Genomic DNA, 24,433 nt, shown 5'->3' on the forward strand with positions numbered 1-24,433 from the left:
ACTGACTAAACTGTTCCAGGTAATTTCAAGCTGCAGTTAAATTCTAAAGAAGTGCTCTCGTCATAAAGCAAATGTTGTTTAAGGTGAAGCTGCCCGAATAAAATGTACTACATAAATAATACACACGCCCACACACAGACACACGCACACGCACACGCACACACGCACACGCACACGGGGGCAGGGACTCATCCTTCTTAACTCGGGTGTCGGAGTCAGTCTTCACACTCTGGAGCTGGATGTACTGAACAAGCATCATGCTCTGCTTCCTCCTCCTGGTATGTAGCAACCTTGACTTTCAGTCTTTTTGTAATTAACATAGATTTAATCACTTTAGCTTTTTATATGTCATTATACAGTATATATACCTCAAAGGTTACAATGTATTATTATTCATTCATTATCTAGAATCTGTCAAATTTGTGCCTCATTTTCCAGCACAACCAGTATAAAAGTTTACTGACATGTATTTTTGTGCTGTTGATATTTCTGTGCAGGCCATAGACTTTTCTCCACACAGTTTTAAATGAGTTCGTAAACTAATTGGTGTCAAAATTACCTCTTTAGTGCACAAACAACTGTTTAGAAATATTATGTATGTAGTGTACAAAGTACACCTCGATAATGCCTGTGTATACACTTCATGGTAACTGGTTCACCTACTATGAGGACAATAAGTCAATTTCATTCCGCAGCGAATAAATGTCATAAATTATGAGCCCCTGCCTATTGCCTTAATCAATTATACATACTTCCCATGTTAGGACGAGACGTTTCAGGTGTTGTTTGGCTGTTTGGCTTTCAGGTTTATTATTTGTCAAGTTCAACATGTTCAGAGCTGCTGAGACGTCACAGGAGGAATTGGATAATTGACTCCTACAGTATTGAGGAGGAGCATAAAGGACCTTTCCCGTACGAGCTGGGCAAGGTGACAAAATCACAAGTTTGCTCAGACTTGATGCATATACGTTTCAACACACAAACTGTTTTACTGGAAAAGGATGTGTATTCATTTTTAAACTCAAACACCAGATCTCATGATTTGATTAACCTATTGATTACCATAAATATAGATGATCGATAATTAGCTCTATTTTGACTTCTGCAATCACACTTTATGGCTTCTATTCTGACATGCATTGCACTTCTGTCTGTACTGGGAGAGGGACCCCTCACTTGTGACTTTCCCTGTGGTTTCTGTTAACATAAGTATTTCCTCTCCCTATTCGAGGGTTAAGGACAGAGGATTTCACACCTTGTAAAGATTGTAATTTGTAAATAAGGTGTATGCAAATAGAATTTGATTGATTGCTTGATTGAATTATATCCAAAAGTAGATCATGAGTTATATACATCAAACTTTCTCACTGATGAATCCAAGTCTTCGATTCTTTGAAGCTGAGTTGTGTTGTGTTATAGATAGATATCGACCGGGACTATGTAATATACTTTAATCTGAATGGACATGGAGTGGATAAGGAGCCAAAGGGAGTCCTCTCCATTAATTCAACTTCCGGCACCATATGGGTCCACAAAGCCGTGGACTACGAGGCCCGTCCCCAACTTGAGGTCAGACTTAACATATACTAACAACAGCTTGTAGGTTTTCCAGCTAACATCTTCACCTCAGGTACTGGCGTCGACTTTATGAGATTGCACAATAAATGTCTCGAATATATATATTTGTAAGGACACACATAAATCAACATTTCTGTAACAGCTGGCTCATTTTAAACTGCAGTCCCTCTGCAACATGTTTTTGAATCATTTGGATGATAAAATCTAAATAACACCATAAGTACAAAACCAGAATGATACAAGCACAATGAATACTGAACAAACAAGAAGAGACAGAAGACATGTTAGCAGCAGGTAGGACAACAATGAAAAACAGTAAAAACAAATAATCAAATTATAACACAAGTTAAAAATGTTCATGTTTGACAGGATTGCTCCAGTGCATATTATATGTGTACACTATTGTTGCTGTTCCAAACTTTCAAAAAGTTTAATAATTCTTCTGTTTTTTCTATCGAAAGCACCATCATTTGTGAAACATCTTTGTTTTACCGCATTTCATATCACCACAACACGCAACAAGTGAATCGTATTTATTTCTTTACACTGTGACGAACTTTGAGTCATGTCTTTCAATCCACAGTTGAAATTTCAGGCCAGAAGGGCAGATTCAACAATTGACACTAGATTAGGAGTTGAGATTTCCATACTGGACATCAATGACAACCCACCAAGGTTTGACAAAGATCAGTTTGATATCAGTGTTCCTGAGGATCAAGCACAAGGTAAATAATCAAGTAAATATGGCTCTTTTTCTATTTTACTATGTGAAGTACTTTATTCATTTCTTTGTTATTTCCCTCAGGCTACCTTGGCATGACTATGGTGGCCTCTGACAAAGACAAGAGTGGAACACCTAACTCCACCTTCCACTATGAAATCAAATCTGTGTCTCCAAAACCCGCGGACTCTGAATTCTTCATTGAGAAAACTGGAAGCATTACATTCAAAGGATGTCTGGACCATGAGGCAAGAGTCTCTTTTTAAACATGTCACTCATATGACATATAAAAAATATACTGAAAATCAAGTGACAGTTGCATACATTGTATGACATGTTTCAATGCTAATATGTACAACATACTTGCGTTGAACTCTGTCCAAGTATCTGAGTATTTTGAAACAAACTTTCTGAATTTAGCCTACGAAAACTAAAATCAGCTGAAGATTATTTTAAAAGCCATTTTGTTTAAAAACTAGGTTTATTCCCCAACAATGGCTTTTTAGCAAAGAATTACTCCATATTTTATATATTTATTCCTGTAATAAGTTAAAACAAATTTACAGCAGTGCATTTTGTGCCAGATGATCAAGTAACCTTGCAGGGAAGGTACAGTGACCAGATCTGTCAATGACACTATTGATCTAATCTGTCTCTTTATTATTTCTTTCTTTCTATATTAAGGCCTCTAAAAAGATCAGTATAGTGATTGAGGTCAAAGATCACGGTGAAGTCGTCAGCTTGTCCAGTTCAGCCACTGTTGTCATTCATGTCCAGGACAGCAACGACCACCTCCCAACCATCAGCGGACAAACGGTAAGCGTAGGCACGTCAACCTCAGAGGAGGCTGCTGGGAAAAAAAACGTTTGTTTTGGCCCCTGATGTACAAACCAACCAGTGCTTCAAGAGCTGGAACGATCCGCTGATAAAACCTATTGGCAACAATGTTGATTATTTACTTATATATAATCACATTTTGGGAAAAAGTCCAAAGGTTCTCAAATGTGAATATTTGCTGTAGTTTTCTCAACACATTACGTCAATATATTATTTGACTTTTGTCGGGTAGTTCCCAGAGTTACTCTGGTTGTTCTACTATCTGTAATTTCTACTACCTGGGTAAGGTTACCTATCGAGGAAAAAACAAAACCCAAAGTTACTATCCTCCCCCTGACTTAGTTGCTCAACAACAGTATAACTTTTCCCAAGGAGATAAAAAACAGAATAGCCCAATGAAAGTGAGCCTGAAACAGATGGTGTTATTACTTGTGCAATCAGTGATTACTGCATGATGACAAGTTGAATCAAATTCCGTTGTCAAATGCCACTTTAAATACTTGACACACAGAAAATTATTTGATGTTACACAACGTTACAACCACTGAGCACAATCTAAACTAAAACAAATAAGGCCTTAGACACACTAACAAGCACTTTACAATTTCAAATTCTCTGAATGGGCATAAGGGCCCCATTTTTTATAATCAATGTAAAATGTAGGCTTGTAAGGGATTCTATTTTATATTTGTCTGTAGTGGTTTAAAAAAATAAACATATGGTGAAAATACTACTATGCTAATGGTAAATCAAATTGTAATAAATAATATTGGAGAATGTTTTTTTCCATCACTCTAAAAGTGCATCTCCCAAAAAATTGTTTCTTGTTTAAACCAAATGAATATCCAGCAACAAAAATTCATGTTCTGAAGGATTAAAATGTTCACATCCTGAGACTCATTTGCAGGGAAATATAATATTATGATACAACATGCAATAGATTTAACATAGACTTTCTAAATGTTTATCCAGGTCATTTTACACATTTATTCAGCGAGCTCTTTGAGTCACTAAACAGCGGTATAATCAACTCATGTACATCTTGCGTGCAGAACATGCAAAACATTAAGGAACTGACAGATTTCTTCGTTTGACATTTTATTCTCTCGGATTCAAACTACAGGGCCCAGATAAAGTGAAGGAGGAGACAAAGGGGTCTTCTCCTCTGCGGCTGCATGTGACAGACCAGGACACTCGGAACAGCCCAGCATGGAGAGCCAGGTTTACCATACATGGTGATGAGGGAGGGCACTTCAAGATTGAAACAGATCCAGTCACCAATGATGGAATCCTGACTGTTGTCAAAGTGCGTGTTGTTAGGTTGCATGTTTGACATTATAATGACACCCATCCCTATATCTGACATGCAATTACTACCTTCATGTTTGTCATGATACATCGGCTCCATTTGAAGTTGATGTTTTTTTAATTCTATGATTTAATTGGATGAGAAAATATTTGCTGCATGGCGCATTTATAATGAATTATTTACCATACCTGCTGTTGGTTTCAGCCTTTAGACTTCGAGAAGGGAGCTCAGAGGGAACTGTCCATCTCTGTGGAAAACGAGATACCGTATTTCTTCTGCAAAGTGAAGGAGAGGACATCCTCCGGTCCCTGGACAGTTGAATCCAGTAAAGGGGACCATGCTAGTGCAGCTCAACCTCACACAGTAAACGTCACCATCGAAGTGGAGGATGTCAATGACCCCCCAAAGTTCAGGGAGAGTGTGAAAAAGACTGTGGTGAAGGAGAACGCCCCCACCGGGACCTGGTTAGGGAACGTCACTGCTGTTGATAAGGACTCCAGTCACACAAATACATTTGTGTAAGTGGGATTTTATTTGGAGATATTTGAGCTTTTATGCTGGACCTCTTCCTCAGTGACCACTTCATCATATGTATCTGTCCGCAGGTACAAGGTGGGACATGATCCTGCTGACTGGGTGACAGTGGATCCCCACACAGGCAACATCACAACAGTCAAACGACCGGACAGAGAATCTCCTTTTGTTGTTAATGGTGTCTACACTGTCATACTGCATGCAGTGGATAACGGTAAGACTCAATGTGTAGCAGCCTGCAGATACACAAAGCAAGTATTTCATATTTTTACTGAGGAATTGTTTTATTCACCATCTGTTTTTCACTCTTGAACAGGAGAGCCACCTCTTACAGGCACATGTACACTGCAAATCTATGTGATTGACCAGAACGACAACGCGCCACAGCCAGAAGTGCAACACTTCGATGTGTGTATGTCTAACATGTCCACCACCGCCAACATCACAGCCTCTGACCTGGATGGAGATCCCTTCGGGGGGCCTTTCACATTTGAACTGCTGGGGGATGTCAAAGGGAAATGGAAACTCAGGCCCTCATATGGTAGAGAAACATTTCCTTGTAGTTAAATATCACAGAAAACATTTTTTAAAAACCAGCCTGTCCAGGATGTACCGTGCCTATAGCCCAATGTCAGCTGGGATTGGCTCCAGCTCCCCCTGTGACCCTCAAAGGATGAGTGGGATAGGGAATGAATGGCTAGATCAGTGGTTCTCAAATAGGGGTACGTGTACCCCTGGGGGTACGTGAAGGTACTCCAGGGGGTACGTGAGCATCCATTCAAAAATCCTTTAAAAATTGTTATTTAATAAATATTCAATAAAATATAAGTGTTTAATAAATCAGACACTGATGGCACAGCACTGTGTATTACATCTTTTTTTCAACCAAAAATGCTTTGCGCTGGTTAGGGGGTACTTGGCTGAAAAAATATTTCACAGGGGGTACATCACTGAAAAAAGGTTGAGAACCACTGGGCTAGATGATAGAGCCATCACGTTTTGTGTTTATTTTGTACAGGTTACACTGCTGGTCTGGTGAAGGAGCCTGGTTTGTATGCCGGACAACACAAGATCGATCTGAAGATCACTGACATGCAGGGCGAATTTGGCGTCTACAACCTCAGCGTGACCGTGTGCGACTGCTCTCTGTCGGCCAACTGCCGAACCCAGCGAAAAACTGCGGCAAAAGCCGACTTTGGTGCTATAGGCATAGTGTTTGCCTCTCTGCTTGCACTTCTCTGTAAGAAGTGCCTTTCATAAGTATCCGTACACACTGTAACATCTACTGTTTCTTATCGTTATGATTCTTCTAACTGGAAGTCTCCATCCCACTGACAGTTGTGATGCTGATGGCAATCATCTGCTCTCACAAGAAAGAGTTCACCGTTCTTGAGATGGAATCAGCTGGAAATACCCTCCTCAAATCAAACACTGAGAAGCCCGGCACAGATTGCAAGGTCACTGCTTGAAAACTTTTAGAAACAAACCAGTGACGTTTTCATTTAAAATATATTAGCAACACTTTCTTCTTTTTAAGGTTTATGACAACGTCCTGGCAGTGTTCAAGAAACACCAAGCTCAATCTAACTGGCAAATGCTGAATGATGGGATGCATCGTATGAATGTTGCACCAGAAGTGGGTGCTAAGAGTTTATTTGGATAATTTTTTTTCACTGAGAAATAGGTTTGATATCAAAAAATATCCCAAAACATAAATTGTTACATACAACAATGAAACTATTTAGTTATCATGGATTTATTGTTCTGTAACTCAGCTGTTAATCACATTTGCTCCCGTCAAAGAAACAAAGCTACGTGAATGGACAGATTCCAAAAGTGGATTACACAAGAGTATACCAGTCCCACCCCCACATGGACGGTAACCAAGTAAGTAAAGGATACAAATCAAAAGTCAACATTTCAAAATGTACTTTTTGCTCACCTCTGTTTCAATCCTTCCGATCATCAGATGATCGGGAACTATGGTACAACCAAAGGCCACCGCAGCTCCCACCAGGTAGAGTGACCGTTTGTTGGTTTGTGCTTATCACTTTGAGGCAGCTGTTGAACTTATTTAACCTTGTGTACAGCCTAAGGAGATGGGCACAATGAATTCCCTCTACATAAGAAAACCAAGCTTTCCCCTGGATGAGACAATTCTCAACCTGCTTCATCAGGTTGGTAACCTACATGCTCAATTTGTATAGCCCAAGGGCTGTGACTTGTTTGCTGGAATGCATGTATGAGCCTGTCGTGGTAAAGAACTCAGATTTTTTATGTTTCCCTCATCTACAGAAGCTCACCACTCTCCAGGAGACAGAGGGCAACCGGCCAGACGCTCTGTCTCACCTGTACGCAGAAGAGGGCAATGACGACGATGATCAGGAAGAGCTGGACAAAATCAGCATTCCTGACGATGAGTCATTCGAGAAAACGCTGCAAAACTTAGACCCCAAGTTTAACAAACTTGCCTCCATTTGCAAACCACAAGATATACTTAACAGAGAATGTGCTTTTTAATCAGTTAGCTACTTCCATTAGGTGAACAGGGGAACCAACCATACATTTTATCAACTATAATGCAGTTTAGAGGTGAAGGGATGTTTGTTATAAAGGTTTTGGGTTGAGTTTGATCAGTAGTTTCTCTTCGGATTGAGAATTAGCAGTATCAGATGAAAAGCCAGTCTGTTAAGTTTGTTATTTAATAGCAACTGTTAATTTCTCCACAGTTTATTTTTACAAGAAAAAAAAAAAAAATGAAGCACAGCTGTCTGTCCATCCAGCTTTCAGTCCTCAGAACAGTCTGGAGTTACATTTGGAGTCAGGTCAGAGACATTCAATACATTTAGTAAAAAAAAGGAATTAAATGCATGTCTGCTGGCCTGTTCAAATAAAGTGCACGTTGCATGCTTCCAAACCAACTACCAATGAATACATTTGCTTTTAGTGCACAGCTGCTGGATTAAAAATAAATTACTCTTCCATTTCATACAAGGGTTCAAAGTACATTGGGGATAACGAGAAAAAAAAATTGCTACTAGTGCTTCAAAAAAGGGGGAAAATAGGGAGGTACTTTTTGATTAGTAGAAAACTACAATATTATTTACAGAAATTTGGAAGAAAAAGACAAAGAAAAGCCTTTACACTCTCCCACTGCCAACTTTTGGGAGGGGTCGCTGCTCAGTGGCACTCTGGCCCCGGTTCCCTCGGCCTCTAAATCCCCTGCCTCTCAGGAAGCGGCCGGGCACTCCAAATGTTTCCATGTTCAACTTCTTCTCCTCTGCCCATGTTGTTCTCCTGAGGATGCACAACATTTTAAAAGCAAGTACTGCAGGAGCCTGGCAAACTCCTGAGGTAAGAGACAGATGTCCAAAGTTACATAATCACCTGGGCTTCAGGTCTGAGGAGATGTTGTCAAAGAAGCATTTGGTTTTGTCGTAGTATTTATCAGCAGTAGTTTCTGCCTCCATAGCCGGAGTTTCTGGGGCCTCTTCAGTCTCCACCTTCTCAACTGCAGTAATTTCACAAAAGGAAAAAAAAAAAAATTAATAAATGTATACATCTAGAAGCGTTTTATACTGTGCCCACTGAAAGTGAGGTGACTGGTAACCTCAAACAACATACCTACAATCTCCTTTGTAAGATCATCTTTAAACTGAGCGTTTGCAGTTTCAAAATCAAAGTCAGAGTCAAACTGCAGAGTTGTAGCCTTGGAGTTTTTAACAATAAGTTGGCCTCTGCTTCGATTCCTGGACCTGCGACTGCCTGAAAAAGGTTCAGACACATACAAACACCGTTGTAAATCTGGTATAAAATCAGTTAGTCTAGAGTTTATCAGGTTTTGGATATTTACTTCTGTAATCTACTGCACTTCTGTCAGTATCTGGGTTTAAAAAAAAAACTTTCAATAAAAATAGCTAGTGTGAGAAATTAAATGTTTTGTGCATTCCTCATTTCTATACCTTGTTTTTGCCTTGGCTTCTGGTTCTCTGTAGGTTGGCTTTGAATCTTGGCTGCAGTTGGCTGGGATGGTGCCCGCTCTAAACAAGAATACATAACATGCTTTAAGGAGATTCTTATTTTAGTTGGATTAAAAAAGGAATTCAAGACACTAAATTTGGTGGATGTAAAGTTCCACTATTAAGTTTGCTTACTGGTGGGTACATTCTCCTTCTGAAGCTGGGAACCGGAGAGTTGGGTTGGGCGAACAGGCTGTCTGCTCAGAGGCTGGGTTGAAGCTTTTCCTCTTTTCTGGGCAGCACTGACCAGTGGCACGGTCTGGACGGCCTGCTCGACCATGGGGGCTCTTCTGACAGGGATACCATGGAGTCCTGGTACTGAGAGCAAAGGAACAAACATGGCTGTGGCTTGATCAACTGCAGACGTGAGAAACAACAAAACCTCTCATCTGCCACCGAAGTGTCCTACAAATTATTAGTACCTAGGCCTAGTGCTGCATTGTACTGCTGGTTGAGTAGAGAACTAGCTGCCAGCTGGTTGTAGGTGGGCATCATGTCCCTGTATGGACTCCATCGCGGGTGATATGCTGCAGAGGAACCGCCAATGGATGACTGAAATCACAGACATAAGGAACTGCTTTCATCAGTTGTGACGATTATTACTTTTATCTGTGCCAAATACATCTGCATAAAAGTGCACAAGAAGTCAGACGAATCTCTGAGCCACGCACCTGCACAATGGCAGGGTCACGGGGCAGTCCATGGTGTGATTTCGGTGGCTCGGACACAGTGATATCCTTGATATCACTTCCCCTGAAAATGATGTATTCATAAATTTCGTCTTTTGGTGGCACTGGTCGGTTAGTGTGTCTGTCCTCTGTCCCGTAGGATTTCACTGTTATAAAGACAAGAGTGAGGAATTTGGTTGATATTCAGCAGCGAAAGGGAAAACACGTGTGTCCCACATCGCACTAATCAGACTCTGAACCTACCTTTGGCCAAAGCGACTGTGGACCGGTCTGTGTCGACGGAGGACAGAATTCCTTCGTAGCGGATCTGCGCCTTGGATATCAGACTGATTTTGCTGCCGATGTACGGGGTTCCTGCTCCGGTGCTCATGTTTGCAGAGAGAAGTCCTCAGGCTGAGAAGAAACCGCAGCAGGAATTAAACCTCGGCTCTCCAGCAGTGTGCGCAATCAGCCGGCAGCTGCAGCGCTTTATAGGAGCGCTGGTGACGCTCCAGTGCGCGGCTGCAGCTCACCTGTGCGTAACGGAGGGGGGGAGGGTGGTTTCTTCAGTCCGCCGGCGCACACCGACAGGAGAGGGGTCTGTGGAGTCTGTGGATTGGGGCATATTGGACGACGCACACAAACACTCTCAGTCTGTGGCATCAAACTGAGTTACTGACAGAAGCCACAGCAAGTGATTTAAATAGTTACAACGTGTATTGTTTTATGCTCTTGTTGACATGCATTTTAGCACTTTTACCTCTTCCATTTAACCTGTGTACAAAGTTTAAATAAATTGTGTGAAATTAAGAGATATTGGACAATAAAATGTTCATGTGTGTTAAAGGGATAGTTCACCCAAAAAATGAAAATTCAGTCATTATCTACTCACCACTATGCTGATGGAGGGCTAGGTGAACAGTTTGAGTCCACAAAACACTTTTGGAGTTGCAGTGGTAAACAGCCTTGCAGCCAACTCCAATACAATTAAAGTAAATAGCCACCAATTCTGCAAACGTAAAAAAAAACGCTGTTTTCCCCTGAAACTCCAAAAGTGTTTTGTGGACTTAAACACTTCACCCCAAGAACAGAAAGACTCTTAGCTGCAACAAAAGTGCTCTGTTTATTACTGCTATGCCTATTTTCTTTATTGTCGAAGTACATGAAATAAAAAGTGCCAGTGCATTAACAGTTAAAAAAAATTCTATTTGCTGCAGTACTTGGAGTTGCAGTTGTGTGTCCAAGAAAAATAAAGCCGACAGAGAGCCAGTTACATATCGTCACCCTCTTAAACTAATGGCCCAAGTCATTTTTTCAGGTTTTTCAGAAAACACAAAAAAAATTTACCAAATATTGAATATATGGCAGAGGTCTCCAACAGGGGGTCCGCGAAATTTTTGGTTGATTAGACAATTTCTTATATTTTTTGAATAAAAAGATTTTTTTACAACCAATTTTTTTTCCACAAATTTAAATGTCTTTAAATACACATTAACATGAATCCAACATATTGTATCGAACGGATAAATGGAGGCAGAAGACGCAGCACAAGCTGCCTCTAGACACTGCACAACAGGCATACTATAATACCAGTCAAATGATGTTATGATTACTAATATTATGTTCAAGTGAGATTTTCATTAAATAAAAACACAAAAGTAAAGAGCCCTGAATCATGGAAATAACTTCAGCGGCTAGGTAGATTTTTGTTCTTCTTGATGCAGCCGCCATCTTGAAAAGCTTGTAAAATTGCCTAAGTCACACTCTTGACAGGCCATTATACTACAGAATCGCATGATCTGTTCAACTGAGGATGTAGGCGATTTTACCAGAGGTGGCCAGCATCATGAGGAGATGATTTAGGCAAAGAAAATCATTTGATGACTTTAGGCCATTATTTTAGGAAGGTGCCGATATTGTTTTGGTACCTCTGCCAAGCAAAGCTATGATTTAATACCTGTTGGTTGGCTTGTTTGGTGGGTTTGGCAACAGGATTGTATAAGAGGAACTGGAAATTTCAAGAGAATAAATTAAAAGACATTAATTGTAACTCTTCCAGGCAAAGTGGTGGATCCAGGAGTGTTTTCATCACATTACGAGATAGGGTGGGGTTTTTACATTATCTATGTTGTGCAGAGAAAAATTCATGGGCGTTGATGCAAAAAAATCAGGCATATGTAGGGAACTGATATCTACAAGGGTGCGTAATTTGGTGCGGGTTGATTGAATTTAAGCAGACTTGGGCCTTGATGGAGGTATGTGCTTTATTGAGTGCCATTCTAGTTTCATTGTTAGCAGGATTACGAAAAATCTATTCAATGGATTTCAAGAAAACTAGGTGCAAGGATTGGACATAGGTCAAGAAATAATCTATTTCATTTTGGCTTAGATCCGGACAAAGTGTTGGATCAAGGATTTCTTTTATAACTTTCTTTTACATTGTGAGATGGCCTGCTCATTAGTTTTGATCAAAGAAAAAAAAATCAGGCACATATCTAGCAGACAGCTATCTATGAGTGTGTGCAGTTTGGTGTGGCTTGATGGAATTTAAGAATCTCCTGGGGGAGGTATGTGGTCCATCCTTCTGTGTTTGTCTATAATGCAGTACACAGAAAAAGAGGAAAAATACAAGGACAAATAAACAGGAAGCTACAGCTTGTGCTGTCATGTTTATGTTAAAATGTGATTCCTAATGTTTGATCATTAGAAATTGTATAAGTCCTTAGAGCAGCCATTGGTGCTTCCCACCCAGCCTCTGTGCAGTTAATGTGAAATGAGAATAAAAGTAGAGTGAAGTTGGATTCATGGGAGTAAAGTCTGTGTGTGGCTGTAACAGTAGTAGCAGTAAATCCCATGACTGTGTGACAGCTCAGTGTTTCCCCTCGGTGGAGGGTGGGGCCTCGAGCGCCTCTTCACAACAGCAACTTTACTCAGTAGCCAAAACAGTGCAGCCATCTTGCACGGCTCGTCGAGACCGACTCAACTGAGAATTGTGTCCCGTTAGCTTGTTGTAAATCACGGTGTCTCTCCACCGGCAGTGGCTCGGTGCGGGTCTGAGTCGGTGCAGCGGTCCGCACGGAGCTAACGCGGCGGCGGCAGCGGGATATTCGATGGAGACGTTCGGTCTCCGGTACGACGCTGATCCGTGGCGCGCAGCCTCTGGACTGACAGTTGAAGCCGTTGGCAACGCCTCTTACAAGGCGCAGCAGCCAATCACAGCCCGCACAGCTCCCCGCACCGAGACGGCCAGCCGCTGTGCGCACGCGCACGTCAGTTGGTAAGTACCTAACCTCAGTTCTCATGAACCCGCAGGAGTGTGAAGATGGCGGCTCTCCCGGGCTCGCTGGATGAGCTGCCCTCACACACACAGGTGAATAAAGCGCTGGTCTGTCCTCCTGTCCGGTCTGTAGAGTCACAACTCTCCGTCCTGAGTCTCAACGACCACTGGGGCAGGCGGGAAGCAGCCGCTTATTACACGGCTATAGTTCCGGGACAAGCGGGCAGCGGCTAATGTCCAGCTGGTACTTGGTCAACACGGCCGTAAAGGCAGGTAACTGAAACTGTTGTTTTCCTCTTTGTCTCCACAAGAGTGCACACGAACAGCGGAGCTGACCGAGCAGACCGGTACATGTGTCCTGCTCCATCACACCCCGCAGTGTTTGTGCCGCTTCTGAACAAGTTGAGGAGCTGGGGGGGTCTCGTCACAGCGAGGTGCCCATGGTTCAGCCATGGACGCATCGACGGACTCCACCGCAGGAAACGATCCTGGCAAAAAAACACTTGTTGCTGGCGGTGGTGCAACTTCCCCTCACCCGGGGAAAGTAGGCTCAGTGCAGACCTGCAATGGGAGCCAAACTATGAACTCTTCAGGAAGCGCTGCCGCTCACGGGGCTGCTGCCGTGTCTGTGGCAGCTGTCAGCAGCGGAGCGCTGGTGTCTAAAGGGCTGTCCGCTGCCATCACGCCGCCCGTCTCCACCACCGTCATCCAGACGCCTCTCATGCACTCTCAGAGTGTTGTGTCCTCGACTCAGCCTGTGAACCAGGCGGCAGGAGCCACCGTGACGCTCGTCAGGCCGCCTATGCAAACCGCCGGGTCGGGTGCAACTTTGAATGGGAACAATAATGTGGTGGCGGCCGGTGCAACAGGACAGTCAGGTGTAAACAATGTCCAGCATTCCACCCCGGGCTCTTTCAGCGCCCGGCCGCACATTATCAAGGCAGAGCCTCCCACAACGATCATACAGACAGCCCCGCATCCCGCTGTCACCTCCGCCCCCTTCAGCTCCCCCCGGTTTCCGGCGACCGTGGCTTTCGGTCCAGGTGGGACCCGAGCGCTGACCCCTCAGATGTTGTCCCCGAGGCTCCCGCAGCCCCCCACAGCGCAGCCCAGTGTGCAAAACTTCCAGATTCCCCCGGGTGAGTGGGGACATTTACTTCCACTGATTTAGAAAACTGATTTCACTTTTATCCACCCTTTTCATCCATTATCTCAAGATATACTGTACACAAAACATTCTTGTTAAGTGTTGTTCTTCCAAGTGTGTTCTTCCATTTATGAATGATGCTTTGACACTGCTTCTCGCCTGCAATTCTAGCTGATGATATACTTCTATTTAAGTTGTCTCTTGTCATACAGATATGCTCAAGTTGTCTAATGTGTGGTCTGCCTCGGTGCAGGGATGGTGATTATTCGCCATGAGAGTGGACAGCTGCTGATGATTCCTCAGCAGGCTCTGGCCCAGATGCAGGCCCAGCCGCAGGGAGGCATGACACCTCGACCTGCAACACAAACCAACGTGCCTCTTGGTCAGGTGAGATCACACGGTCTGCTCAGCAAAAACTTTACATGGTCAAATATTATGTTTCACTTTATTCCCATGAACAGCCTGCCTTCCTGTCTGTATCTTAGGGAACCACCTGTTGAGTATCATATAAGATCTAGTATAGCGCACATGTAGTTATATGGAAAGTAGTGGGGTTGAATTGTTTTGTGTTATTAGTCTTGTATTATGTCTTGTATTATGTAACATGGATTCATTAAGATGTAGTAGATGCCCTTTCTGGGTGGATGAAAGTTATTTGTTGCGCATCATGTTTTACCTCCACTTCCTCTCAGGCTCCTGGAAACATCAGCAGACAAGTGGCTCCCAGCACCATCATCCGACAGGGCTGTCCCGCTCCAACAACACTCGCTGCGACCACCACTCTTCACAGACCTCCTATTCTTCAGGTAACTTCCTTCTGTATGTGGGTGTCAAACCATTCCCTGTCTTTATTTAGCTCATTGCACTTTGTTTTGCGTCCATTTATTGAATAAACGATGGACTTTCTTACTCATTGCCCCAAGTCTTGAGCACGGTGTCACAAAGCCCATTTGCCACAGAATGTAAGGACATCAAATGTTACGTTCGTCTGATTTACACAAAGTGTGACACAAAGTGTGACACAAAGTGTAGATCATTGAAATCAGGTCAGCACTGGGGATGATATTAAGATACTAATAAGTAAGGTATTTATCACGTGGGAACAAGATGTTGTCTTGTGCGCACTAAATAGCTGGTATCCAACAGATTGAAAGAATATAGCTTTTCGCTTTGACACCAAATTCTTCACCATTGTCTTATCATTCAACTCTCCTCTTTTTTACATGATAGGACTTTGTTAAGTATTGATAACAAGGCTTTTACAAATCAGTTTTGTTTTTTCATATGCTGATACACAAATCAACCTGATTGGTTTTATATACATATAAAATGAAATAGATAGTGTTTCCAGTGTGTGTCCGAACACTGTGTAACAGAGACTACTTAGTCAGCACAATCTTACATTGTGATACAGTATAATAGATGTTTTTTTATTTGCTCGGGTTTATTGGTAATCCTGAACCTTGTTTCCTGGATTTATTATAGCCGATCTGAGACTTAGACTTGAAGTAATTGTTTTTATTAATAGCGAAATATTCTATAAACGCTCTAAGCTAAATGGCTTAGGATCTGCTGGACTCGAAACAAGATGTCTCACTCCCGTATAGGACAAAATAGATCACGACATCAAAGTGTTTTTCTTATTACAAAACACAGACTAAAAACAGACTAATTCCATACTGACAACATTGTTCTGTCAGTCTTGTGTCCAGGGAGCATGGCAGGAAAAAAGTGATAAAGGCAATTAAATTATTTTTAACACCAAATTTAACTTTATTGCAAGAGAAGCTCATCTGATTTCTGTCGGGAACTAAAAATGTAAAAGTTTGAAAAACTACAACCCACTCTCTCCATTAAAGAAGCAACTGTCAGGTTTTCAAACCTTTCAACTCCGTTAATAACATGTGATTGTGATGTCTTTCCTCAGAGCTCAGTTGGGGCTGCAGTACCAGGAATGACCCCCAGGACTTTCAGCCAAACAGCTGGGACCACAGTTACCTCAGTAACACTGAGCAAAGTGAGTTGTGCTGAGTTCAAGTGATCCAGTGGAGCAGGGTGTCTGCTCGTACTGTAACAGTTCACTGCCAAAGTTGTTTCACCATGTATTAATGATCAAAATGAAGATTGAGCATGTCGCGGCATATAACGCAGTTATTCACAAGTGAAACATGACTTTGTTCATTAACAGAATGTGTTGTGTGTCCGGCAGGAGACAATGGAGAATGTAAATAAATGTAAGAGCTTCCTGTCTACATTGATAAAACTGGCTTCCAATGGCAAGCAATCAACACAGACTGCAGCCACCGTGAGAGAGCTGACTAAAGACCTGTTGGTGAGTGCCCTTTATATACAATGTAAATTCACTAATGAAAGAAACACAGGTGAAAGAATCAGAAAAAGCCCTTCCTGGAAAAGCTTTAACCAAGAGACAAAACATCTGTACCTGTTTGTTTCGTACTTAGGAGGGAAAACTGGAACCTGAGGAGTTCACCAGCAGTTTGTACAAAGAGCTCAATTCCTCACCCCAACCTTACCTTGTGCCTTTCCTCAAGGTGAGAAAACTCGTGCTCTGCACTCATTGTCAGGGATGTACCCTCCAGCACATATTAGCAGACGTATTTTTTTCTTGAGCCGGAGGAAACATCTATAAGTGCATTTCTTTGATGTCTGTATGCCTGCTTGTCTCGTGCAGAGAAGCCTCCCAGCCTTGAGGCAGCTCACTCCAGACTCAGATGCATTCATCCAGCAGAGTCAGCTCCCCCAGCTGGTCTCAGGTCCAGTCTCCTCCACCTCATTGACCCCCACCACGGTGGTCCTAAGCAGCCCTGCCCCTCGTCTTACTGCCCCAATCAGCAGGCCGCAGCTGCAGCCAGGCATCAGCAAGCAAGGACAGACCGCTTCCCTGGTAAACTATACTGTTGTGTATATCTGGCCTTGTTCAGACCTGGTATTAAAATCCATCCAGAAGGAACAGATCACGTGTGGTCAACTCTGTATTCAACACACCTGACATTAAAATGTGTCTCCTGTGACCACTTGTGATCAGATCTCACTTCCACGCTCATATGCATATAATCACATACGTCATTTCTGTCCGCGAAGACCAAATTATGTTGTTTTTACCCAGTCCGAGTTTACAGATGTGTCCCACGTCACTGTGTTTTCATGTGTCTCAGTGTTTGTGTGTCTGTGTGTGTCCACGCAAGTTAGTGCGAGAGAGGTAGAGATAGAGAGGAGTCTGGAGAGGCTGAATGACTCGTGCAGCGGCTGTAACGAAAGTTTTTACCAATTTAAGAAACAAATTACTATTCAATACGTATTTGGGTGCTTTCAGTCCTGTACTTACCTCTGACCACTTATGCTCTGATCACTCAGGACAGATGTTAATACCAGGCTCTGATGTCAGCTCCACCAACTCCACTTCAAAACTTTGAATTATATGCATATCAAATGTAACACAACTGAAATCTCCCATAACCTCAAACTGTACAACAAGACGTCACATACGTTTATCACCGTGGTAATGACAGTCAGAATCCTTTTCAGGTTCTGCAGCTTCAGCAGCAGAGGGCGACAGTGAGACCTCAGGTAACCTTACCAACGACCCCCATGGTGATGCTCAGGAATCAGGCCCCTGGCCGCATCATGCTAGGACAGCAACAGGTCCAGCTCAGAGAGCTGCAACCAAGTGAGGTTCACTTCTTTCTGTCGTGTGTTTGTCTTTCTTTGGATGAGCATGAGCATTTATTGTGTGTTTCTCTGCTGTAGCAGCCTTCACTGCAGCTCACAAGAACAAGCTAAGAGAGGCTGGCGGCACTTTCAAGTAAGAGCAACAATAACTGTAAATCTACTTTTCATAACTTTTCAAATATTCACAGCAAAATTAAAATGTTTTTTTTTAAATTCTCATCAACATTCCTCAGCTTAAAAAATAACATGTTTTCATATAAGGGCTGAAAATTTAATAAAGAAATATTGGTGAACACAGTATGCTCAAGTGAATTCCCACTTTCATCATGGATTCTTTAATTAAATTAAATTCTATACAATTTCATTTGTATAGCACCAAATCACAACATACATTATTTCAAGGCACTTGACATGGTAATGTTGAGACCTGACAATATTAGAGAGAAATCCAACAGTTCCCACAAAGAGCAAACTCTTGATGACAGTGGTGAGTGGAAACTCCCTTTTTAACTGGGTGGACTTCTGCCTCAATCAGTTGAGATCGTCGGTCTAGTGACATGGTTTGTCTCACTGCTTTTATATTTAAAAGGGATTATGACGACATCAACGATGTGGCCTCCATGGCTGGAGTGAACCTATCAGAGGAAAGCGCCAATATCTTAGCATCCAATTCTGCACTAGTGGGAGCGGTGACACATTCCTGTAAGGATGAGCCTTTCCTCTCCTGCTCCTTGTTGCAAAAGAGGATGCTGGAGATAGGTGAGACACTTAAACTTGAACAACATTACTTTCTATACAGTGCCCATCCAATCATCCATTTCCAAAAACACAGGTATTGTGCTGTTTCTTTTCCAGGGAGTAGGTATGGTGTGACTAACCTGGGTGCGGAGGTGGTGAACTTTGTCTCCCATGCTACTCAGCAGCGACTCCAGAACCTGTTAGAAAATGTTTCCCACGTGGCCCAGCAGAAAAATGTCAACTTTAAGGTTTGTTTACAGCTTTAAAACAAGTCATACAAGCTTTTGGTTTGGATTTAGTATTAACCAGATTATTGCAGACAAACAAATAATACAGGTGCCATGATACTGAAGGTTGTACAATATTTACTATGTTGCTTTACCATGAAATTGACGGCTCCATCATGGTGTTTTTTGCATCCGCATGTAAGCGACAATTCTTCTATCGTACGTTTGCAGGAGGATGACAAGCATGAGCAGAACAGTGACGTGCGTGCTCAGCTGAAGTTCTTTGACCAGCTGGACCATCTAGAGAAACAAAGAAAAGAGGAGCAGGAGAGAGAGATCCTCCTGAAGGCAGCTAAGGTACAGAGTCATGAACATCAAACTTTAACATAATTCATTCACAGGTCAATATTGAAATAATGCAATAACCTCATTGTATTAAACAGTGATGAACTGTGAAGTTTTGACATCTTCATATAATTGTTTTGTAATAAAAGCACAGAAAAATATTTTTGGGAGATTGAAAAAAAAAATACCTTTAAAAAAACCTTTAAAACATGCATTTTGGTTGCATTGATGTATTTCATTTAGGTGGAATGTCATTGATGATCTACTACTTTTTAAATAGACTTTCAGCAGTGAACGGGCTCCAGTTTTCTTCTTATTATATTCTCTTACTCTGATATCTTCTATTTATTAAAATATAGATGAAATCAAGGTCATTTTATTAATAATAAGAAGTGTGTAATGAATGCTGATTTGTGTGTCGTGTGTTGGTGTCCTGCATCTTTTCATCTATATTCTCTAAAGTTTGACAAATGTTCACTAGCAATTAATTGTCACTCGCCCTCAGGATGCCTGTTAGGATGTAACTCAAAGTGCTAAAGTTTTATTCTGGTAACTCTGTGATTATATCGAATAAGATGGCTTTAATTAATTATTTGGGACTTACAAAACAAGTTAAAGCTGTGAATAGGTTTTTATTGAGAAAGGGTAAATCATAAAAACTCAGCTTTAAACGTAAATATTTTAGTTGTGGAAATATTCAGGGGATTTCTACCAGCATTGGTTCCTAACGTGCGTCTTGCATTTGGCCCCTGCAGTCTCGAGCTAGGCAAGAGGACCCAGAGCAGCTGCGGCTGAAACAGAAAGCAAAAGAGGTAAGATGAGAGGTGGGGGTGCGACATTCAGCTCATCTCTGCATCTGTGTGTTAAGCACCATATGCTTAAATTCCATGTTGGTATGTGTGCGTCGTCCAGATGCAGCAGCAGGAGCTGGCTCAGATGAGACAGAAGGAGGCCAACCTGACGGCACTGGCAGCCATCGGCCCCAGAAAGAAGAAGAGAATCCTGGACTCTCAATCCGCCTCTGCTGCAGCTGAGGTAACATTAGTGACAGGACATTGTTACCTCTCCTAAGGTGGTTGTTTTCACTGCTTGTTTGTTTGTGTGTAATAATAAACTACTGGACAGGTTACCACAAAACCTGGTAGAAGCATGGGGTGTGGGAAACAATCCATTAAATTGTTCGGTGTGGATCTGGATCAGGGGGCATACCCAGGATTTAAAAAAATCATTTTCTTCAACATTGTGAGATAGGGCATTTTGTGGCATTTTGTGGCATTTTCATAGATTTTTAGGGGATATGTTCATGATAGAATCAAAAATCTGGTATAATACATTCTATATGTCCCGTAAGTGTGCAGCCCAGTAAATTACTCCCTGGCAATTTGGTAAAAATGTCAAAAAATGACCAAACCAGTGCCAAACCTTCATACTTTATTGGCCCATGTCCCATCCTTCCACCATGAAAATCTGTTCGTTAGATTTTGCGTAATCCTGCTGACACCAAACAAGCAAACAGGGGTAAATGGTAAATGGACTGTATTTGATATAGCCCAGTCTTATTTATCCTTACAGAATAAGTTGCATTCACCCATTCCCACACACATTCATTCATTTCTAACACAAACCATTCTCACACTGATACAGCAGCCATCAGTGAAGACATAACCTCCTTGGTGGAGGTGGTAACCATGACAGTAATAGTATCACCAGGCTACATTTGAAAATAAATGATTATGAGTAAAATATATTGGTTATAGAATTTGCTCATGTAAGTGTTAACAGTGTGAACGTCTCTTACTGACAGTCCACACTACCGTGACAAAACCCTGCAGTCATTCTTCTCTGTTCTGAGTAAAACAAATATTAATGAAGTTTCTTATCAGTTGGAGCAGAGCGCTGGACTCTGCTGACTCTAGTAATCACAGATCAAATTTAAACACGTCAACCAGTCACATTTAATCAGTACAACACTGGGGTCTTCATAATGTGACAGACCTTTACTCACCATGCTGCTGCTGCTGCTGCTGCTGCTGCTGCTGCTGCTGCTGCTGCTGCTTCTACAGTCTACACATCCCTGTTACTGCAGTTCATTGATTTTTCTCTTCTCCACTACACATCTCGATTCATGGTTCCTGAGCCACAGTGAAGCTTTCCTTCTTTGTTTTTCACACATGTTTGGATTCTGCTCCATTTTGTGTTAGTGTTCCTTTCAGTCCCCACTGAATCAGCTACTACAAGAGCAGTCTGTTCGGCAAAAAACATTTTCAGCCATTTGCTGGTACAAATGATCCTGTGTTCTCTGACAGAATGGGTCTATAAAAACAATTGCTCAGAAAACAATGTGTTATATCTGTACTTTTATTTACCTTATCTCACAAAGGTTCTTATAATTTAAAGATAGTGTTTATTTGTACACCTGCTTCGCCCCCAGTGACAATACTGCTGCTTTTGTTCTGTTTCTCTTCTTGTAGACTTATTTATATTTTTCCTTGAAAAATAGAAGAAAAAATACCCATAGCTGCGTTGTATCCTGTTCAGAACAAAGCAAATTGCTGCAGCAGTGAGCAAGTGGTGTGAAAGATGGGGAAATCAAACAAACACACAGTGGACAAAACACAAGACATTGAGTTGTGTAGTTTTGAGCCACACAGGCGATGGCTGCAGGCCTTCCTAAATATTAACAGTTTCGGAAATACTCAGAACAGCTCATCTTTTAGTTATTCTGACCATTCATCCACTTCCTTCATCTATTTCAACTATTAATCCTTTTCTTTCAGCATCTTTTTTAAATCCATCTGATTCAAACATTTATCTGCTACTTTTAGTTTGACCCCACTGCTGGGGTGTGTACTGCTTTTAATGCCCTCTCTATTGCAACATATTGTGTTCAGATGTTTCAGCTTAATCCAAATATGGATTTTCACTTCTGCCAAAGAGGTTGTTTTCATCACTCTTTGTCTGTTAGTTAGCATCATCATACAAAAACTACAGGATGATTACAGCAAAACTTGGGTCAGGGGAAAAAACTCTTTGGGTCCAGATTCAGATCAGGGGGCAGATCCAGGATTTGTCTTTCTCTGTCTTGAACATCACGAGATAGGGCATTATCTTTGGTGGAGGTATGAGCTCTCAGATGGCCTTGCTAGTTTTAAATCAAATCATAAAATGTATTTTTTCATATTCATATTAGTTCAGCTATTCCGTAATCTTGAGCTCACCAGGCAACTGCAGAAGTCAGGCTAACCTCCCTAGTTGGGAATCACTGACTGTATGTTTATGGATCATCCTGAAGAAAACCATGCCAAAGAACATTCAAACACAAAGGCCTGATCCAGATGGTGCTTTTACACAGTGAACACACGAATCAACTCCACTTCTCCCAGTGTTTCCACAGGGTCTTAAAAAGACAAAAAAAAGTCAAAAATCTAATAATCTGAATTGTGGGCCTTAAAAAGTTCTAAATATACTAAACAAAATTAATTTAGATGTGAAAGTATAAAATATATGTGAGTAAAGATGCATTCAGGCACAAGCTCTTTCCAATGGTTATGTTCCACTGTGTCTCTCTGTCTCATCCTGCAGGGATCAGGAGCAGGCCCCTCTTTGCCTGGTGGGGCGGGTGCGTCCAGCTCCAGACCCACGCGGCAGCGGATCACACGCGTCAATCTCAGGGACCTGCTCTTCTGTTTGGAGAACGAGAAATCTACCAGTCACTCTCATTTCCTCTACAAGGGCTTTCTGAAATAGGCTTGATGTCAGAGAGGAGGATGAGGAGAAGAGGTGAGAGGAGGGGGAATGAAGTGTGTGGAGAGACCGGCCGCTCCCACCACAGAGAGAGTGATACAGACTCTAGTGTATGAAGAGGAGAGGAGCAGCTACTTGGCACATTTTAGGGTTTCTCAGTCGAACCTGATAACCTGACATACAGCAGTAGCTCCAAGTGACGGACTTTCTTCCTCTCTCCTCAGATAACGCCTATTTTCTTACAGAGCAGTCGTGGACTTATGCCCCTTTATTCAGCCCATACAACTTATTTTTAAAAAAAGGATTAAAATAAAGGGTTTTTGTACGAACAAATGACTTGTATGAATATGCACTGCAGCACAGTACAGTTTATTTTCTGATTATTTGTTTGTGCAGTAGACTGCAAAGTAACGGAAATCATTTGTTTTATTTTACAACCGACTAATTTTATTAATGATGATTCAGTTTTTTTCTGTCGACTGAATTAGTTTCGGCTTCAAACTGTATAACCTACTGAGTTGCCTTCCTAACTATAAATAAGCCATATAGCCACCCGGAAACTATTAACCCTGCTGTGTCTCCTGAGGCAGTAGCTCGCTCTCTCTCTCTGTCACCTCCAGGTCTTTACTTGACTTTTTTTTCCTGCATATTTATTCACGTATCTCAACACTTAAATTAATGATTAGTTATTTATTTAACTTCATGTGACACCTCAGTTGTTTCATGTAGCTGCGATTCAAAACACATTTAGTGGTGTGTGTGTGTAGATTTCAGTGTGTATGAAGAAAAAACACAAATCTGTTTATTGTTCTTTTAAAATTAGTTCTGACGTATATTCATATCTAACACTTCAGCAGTTTTCAGAAAGCATCTCACCTGCTCTGCGATACCAAACATACATCTACCTGACATTTCTATTTTTGTAGATGCCCCTCAACACAACTTTTTACTCTTTTAATAGTGACTGACAGTATCCTCAATAGTTTCCTGACCTGCTTCTATTTTTGTGTGCTACCTGACAGCCCTTTAGGTTTTTAGTACCTACGACTAAAGAAACTGGAGTTTCTTCCTGTATATTTGTAAATGTTACACCTAAAGTTTTACACATGGTTTTGTATAGAATCAAGAATATACCAATACAGCACAAAGAAAAATACATTTTCTCTATTGAAAGTTTGAATAAAAATTGATTTTACAGTAACTCTTGTGATTTGCTGTTTACTCTGGGTCATAAACATGTGTTATATTATTATCCACTAGAGGGAAGCATTGCATTGTGAGAAGATGTAGATGTGTTTTGCAGGTGGGGATGAGTCTTTGTGGTAAAGGAGCTGAATGCCTTTAATTCCTTCTTCCTCTACCTGTTCACAGATAATTCCAGGTAATCGTCTAACATCTGCAGGGCCATGTGTAGAACACAATGCGTCTCCCATGGGTCTATACATCTATTGAACACAACTCCCATGAGCTATACACACTCACACACAGTCTGCCACCAGCCTGTGCTCTTCTCTGCTGGGCTGTCTTGTTTGAGTCCGTCTCCATTATCAGCCCAACACACGGTGCGGTGGCAACATCTGCCACATCAGCTGCTACCAT

At 41.7% G+C, this 24,433-nt stretch overlaps 3 protein-coding genes across 3 annotated transcripts; 2 read left to right on the forward strand and 1 right to left on the reverse strand.

Moving 5' to 3' along the window:
* Positions 1 to 182: 182 nt before the first annotated feature.
* cdh27 (cadherin 27) lies at positions 183 to 6,448 on the forward strand. The gene is made up of 12 exons (XM_034584980.1): positions 183 to 278; positions 806 to 928; positions 1,420 to 1,569; positions 2,162 to 2,303; positions 2,384 to 2,547; positions 2,984 to 3,115; positions 4,260 to 4,442; positions 4,650 to 4,963; positions 5,051 to 5,193; positions 5,296 to 5,520; positions 5,998 to 6,219; positions 6,318 to 6,448. The coding sequence occupies exons 1-12, from the start codon at positions 258 to 260 to the stop codon at positions 6,446 to 6,448; spliced, it is 1,950 nt and encodes a 649-aa protein (XP_034440871.1). The 5' UTR covers positions 183 to 257.
* Positions 6,449 to 7,666: 1,218 nt separating this feature from the next.
* LOC117761721 (protein LSM14 homolog B-like) lies at positions 7,667 to 10,125 on the reverse strand. Its single transcript, XM_034585893.1, has 8 exons — positions 9,931 to 10,125; positions 9,670 to 9,833; positions 9,421 to 9,550; positions 9,134 to 9,316; positions 8,942 to 9,019; positions 8,604 to 8,744; positions 8,367 to 8,490; positions 7,667 to 8,276 (listed from the first exon to the last, which is right to left on the reverse strand). The coding sequence occupies exons 1-8, from the start codon at positions 10,055 to 10,057 to the stop codon at positions 8,120 to 8,122; spliced, it is 1,104 nt and encodes a 367-aa protein (XP_034441784.1). The 5' UTR covers positions 10,058 to 10,125; the 3' UTR covers positions 7,667 to 8,119.
* A 2,346-nt stretch (positions 10,126 to 12,471) lies between these two features.
* LOC117761726 (transcription initiation factor TFIID subunit 4-like) lies at positions 12,472 to 24,034 on the forward strand. The gene is made up of 17 exons (XM_034585901.1): positions 12,472 to 12,943; positions 13,255 to 14,082; positions 14,344 to 14,477; positions 14,783 to 14,896; positions 16,018 to 16,107; positions 16,300 to 16,422; positions 16,553 to 16,642; positions 16,783 to 16,995; positions 17,637 to 17,778; positions 17,859 to 17,913; positions 18,370 to 18,539; positions 18,636 to 18,766; positions 18,977 to 19,102; positions 19,846 to 19,902; positions 20,003 to 20,125; positions 22,673 to 22,968; positions 22,999 to 24,034. Exons 2-16 carry the CDS (start codon positions 13,395 to 13,397, stop codon positions 22,835 to 22,837), a joined length of 2,421 nt encoding a protein of 806 aa, XP_034441792.1. The 5' UTR covers positions 12,472 to 12,943; positions 13,255 to 13,394; the 3' UTR covers positions 22,838 to 22,968; positions 22,999 to 24,034.
* Positions 24,035 to 24,433: the final 399 nt, after the last annotated feature.

Source organism: Hippoglossus hippoglossus, chromosome 5, assembly GCF_009819705.1.
Source record: "Hippoglossus hippoglossus isolate fHipHip1 chromosome 5, fHipHip1.pri, whole genome shotgun sequence".
In the NCBI taxonomy this organism is placed as follows: Eukaryota; Metazoa; Chordata; class Actinopteri; order Pleuronectiformes; family Pleuronectidae; genus Hippoglossus; species Hippoglossus hippoglossus.

Bases quoted from the DNA above. Each gene is read 5' to 3' on its own strand.
- cdh27 (XM_034584980.1), top strand. From the start codon at position 258: ATGCTCTGCTTCCTCCTCCTG. The intron at 1,570-2,161 runs GTCAGACTTAAC...TTCAATCCACAG, and splicing joins AGGCCCGTCCCCAACTTGAG to TTGAAATTTCAGGCCAGAAG. The intron at 4,443-4,649 runs GTGCGTGTTGTT...TGTTGGTTTCAG, and splicing joins GAATCCTGACTGTTGTCAAA to CCTTTAGACTTCGAGAAGGG.
- LOC117761721 (XM_034585893.1), bottom strand. From the start codon at position 10,057: ATGAGCACCGGAGCAGGAACCCCGTACATCGGCAGCAAAATCAGTCTG. The intron at 9,020-9,133 runs GTAAGCAAACTT...ATTCTTGTTTAG, and splicing joins GAAGGAGAATGTACCCACCA to AGCGGGCACCATCCCAGCCA. The intron at 8,491-8,603 runs GTATGTTGTTTG...AAATTACTGCAG, and splicing joins TCTTACAAAGGAGATTGTAG to TTGAGAAGGTGGAGACTGAA.
- LOC117761726 (XM_034585901.1), top strand. From the start codon at position 13,395: ATGGACGCATCGACGGACTCCACCGCAGGAAACGATCCTGGCAAAAAA. The intron at 14,083-14,343 runs GTGAGTGGGGAC...GCCTCGGTGCAG, and splicing joins AAACTTCCAGATTCCCCCGG to GGATGGTGATTATTCGCCAT. The intron at 16,996-17,636 runs GTAAACTATACT...AATCCTTTTCAG, and splicing joins AAGGACAGACCGCTTCCCTG to GTTCTGCAGCTTCAGCAGCA.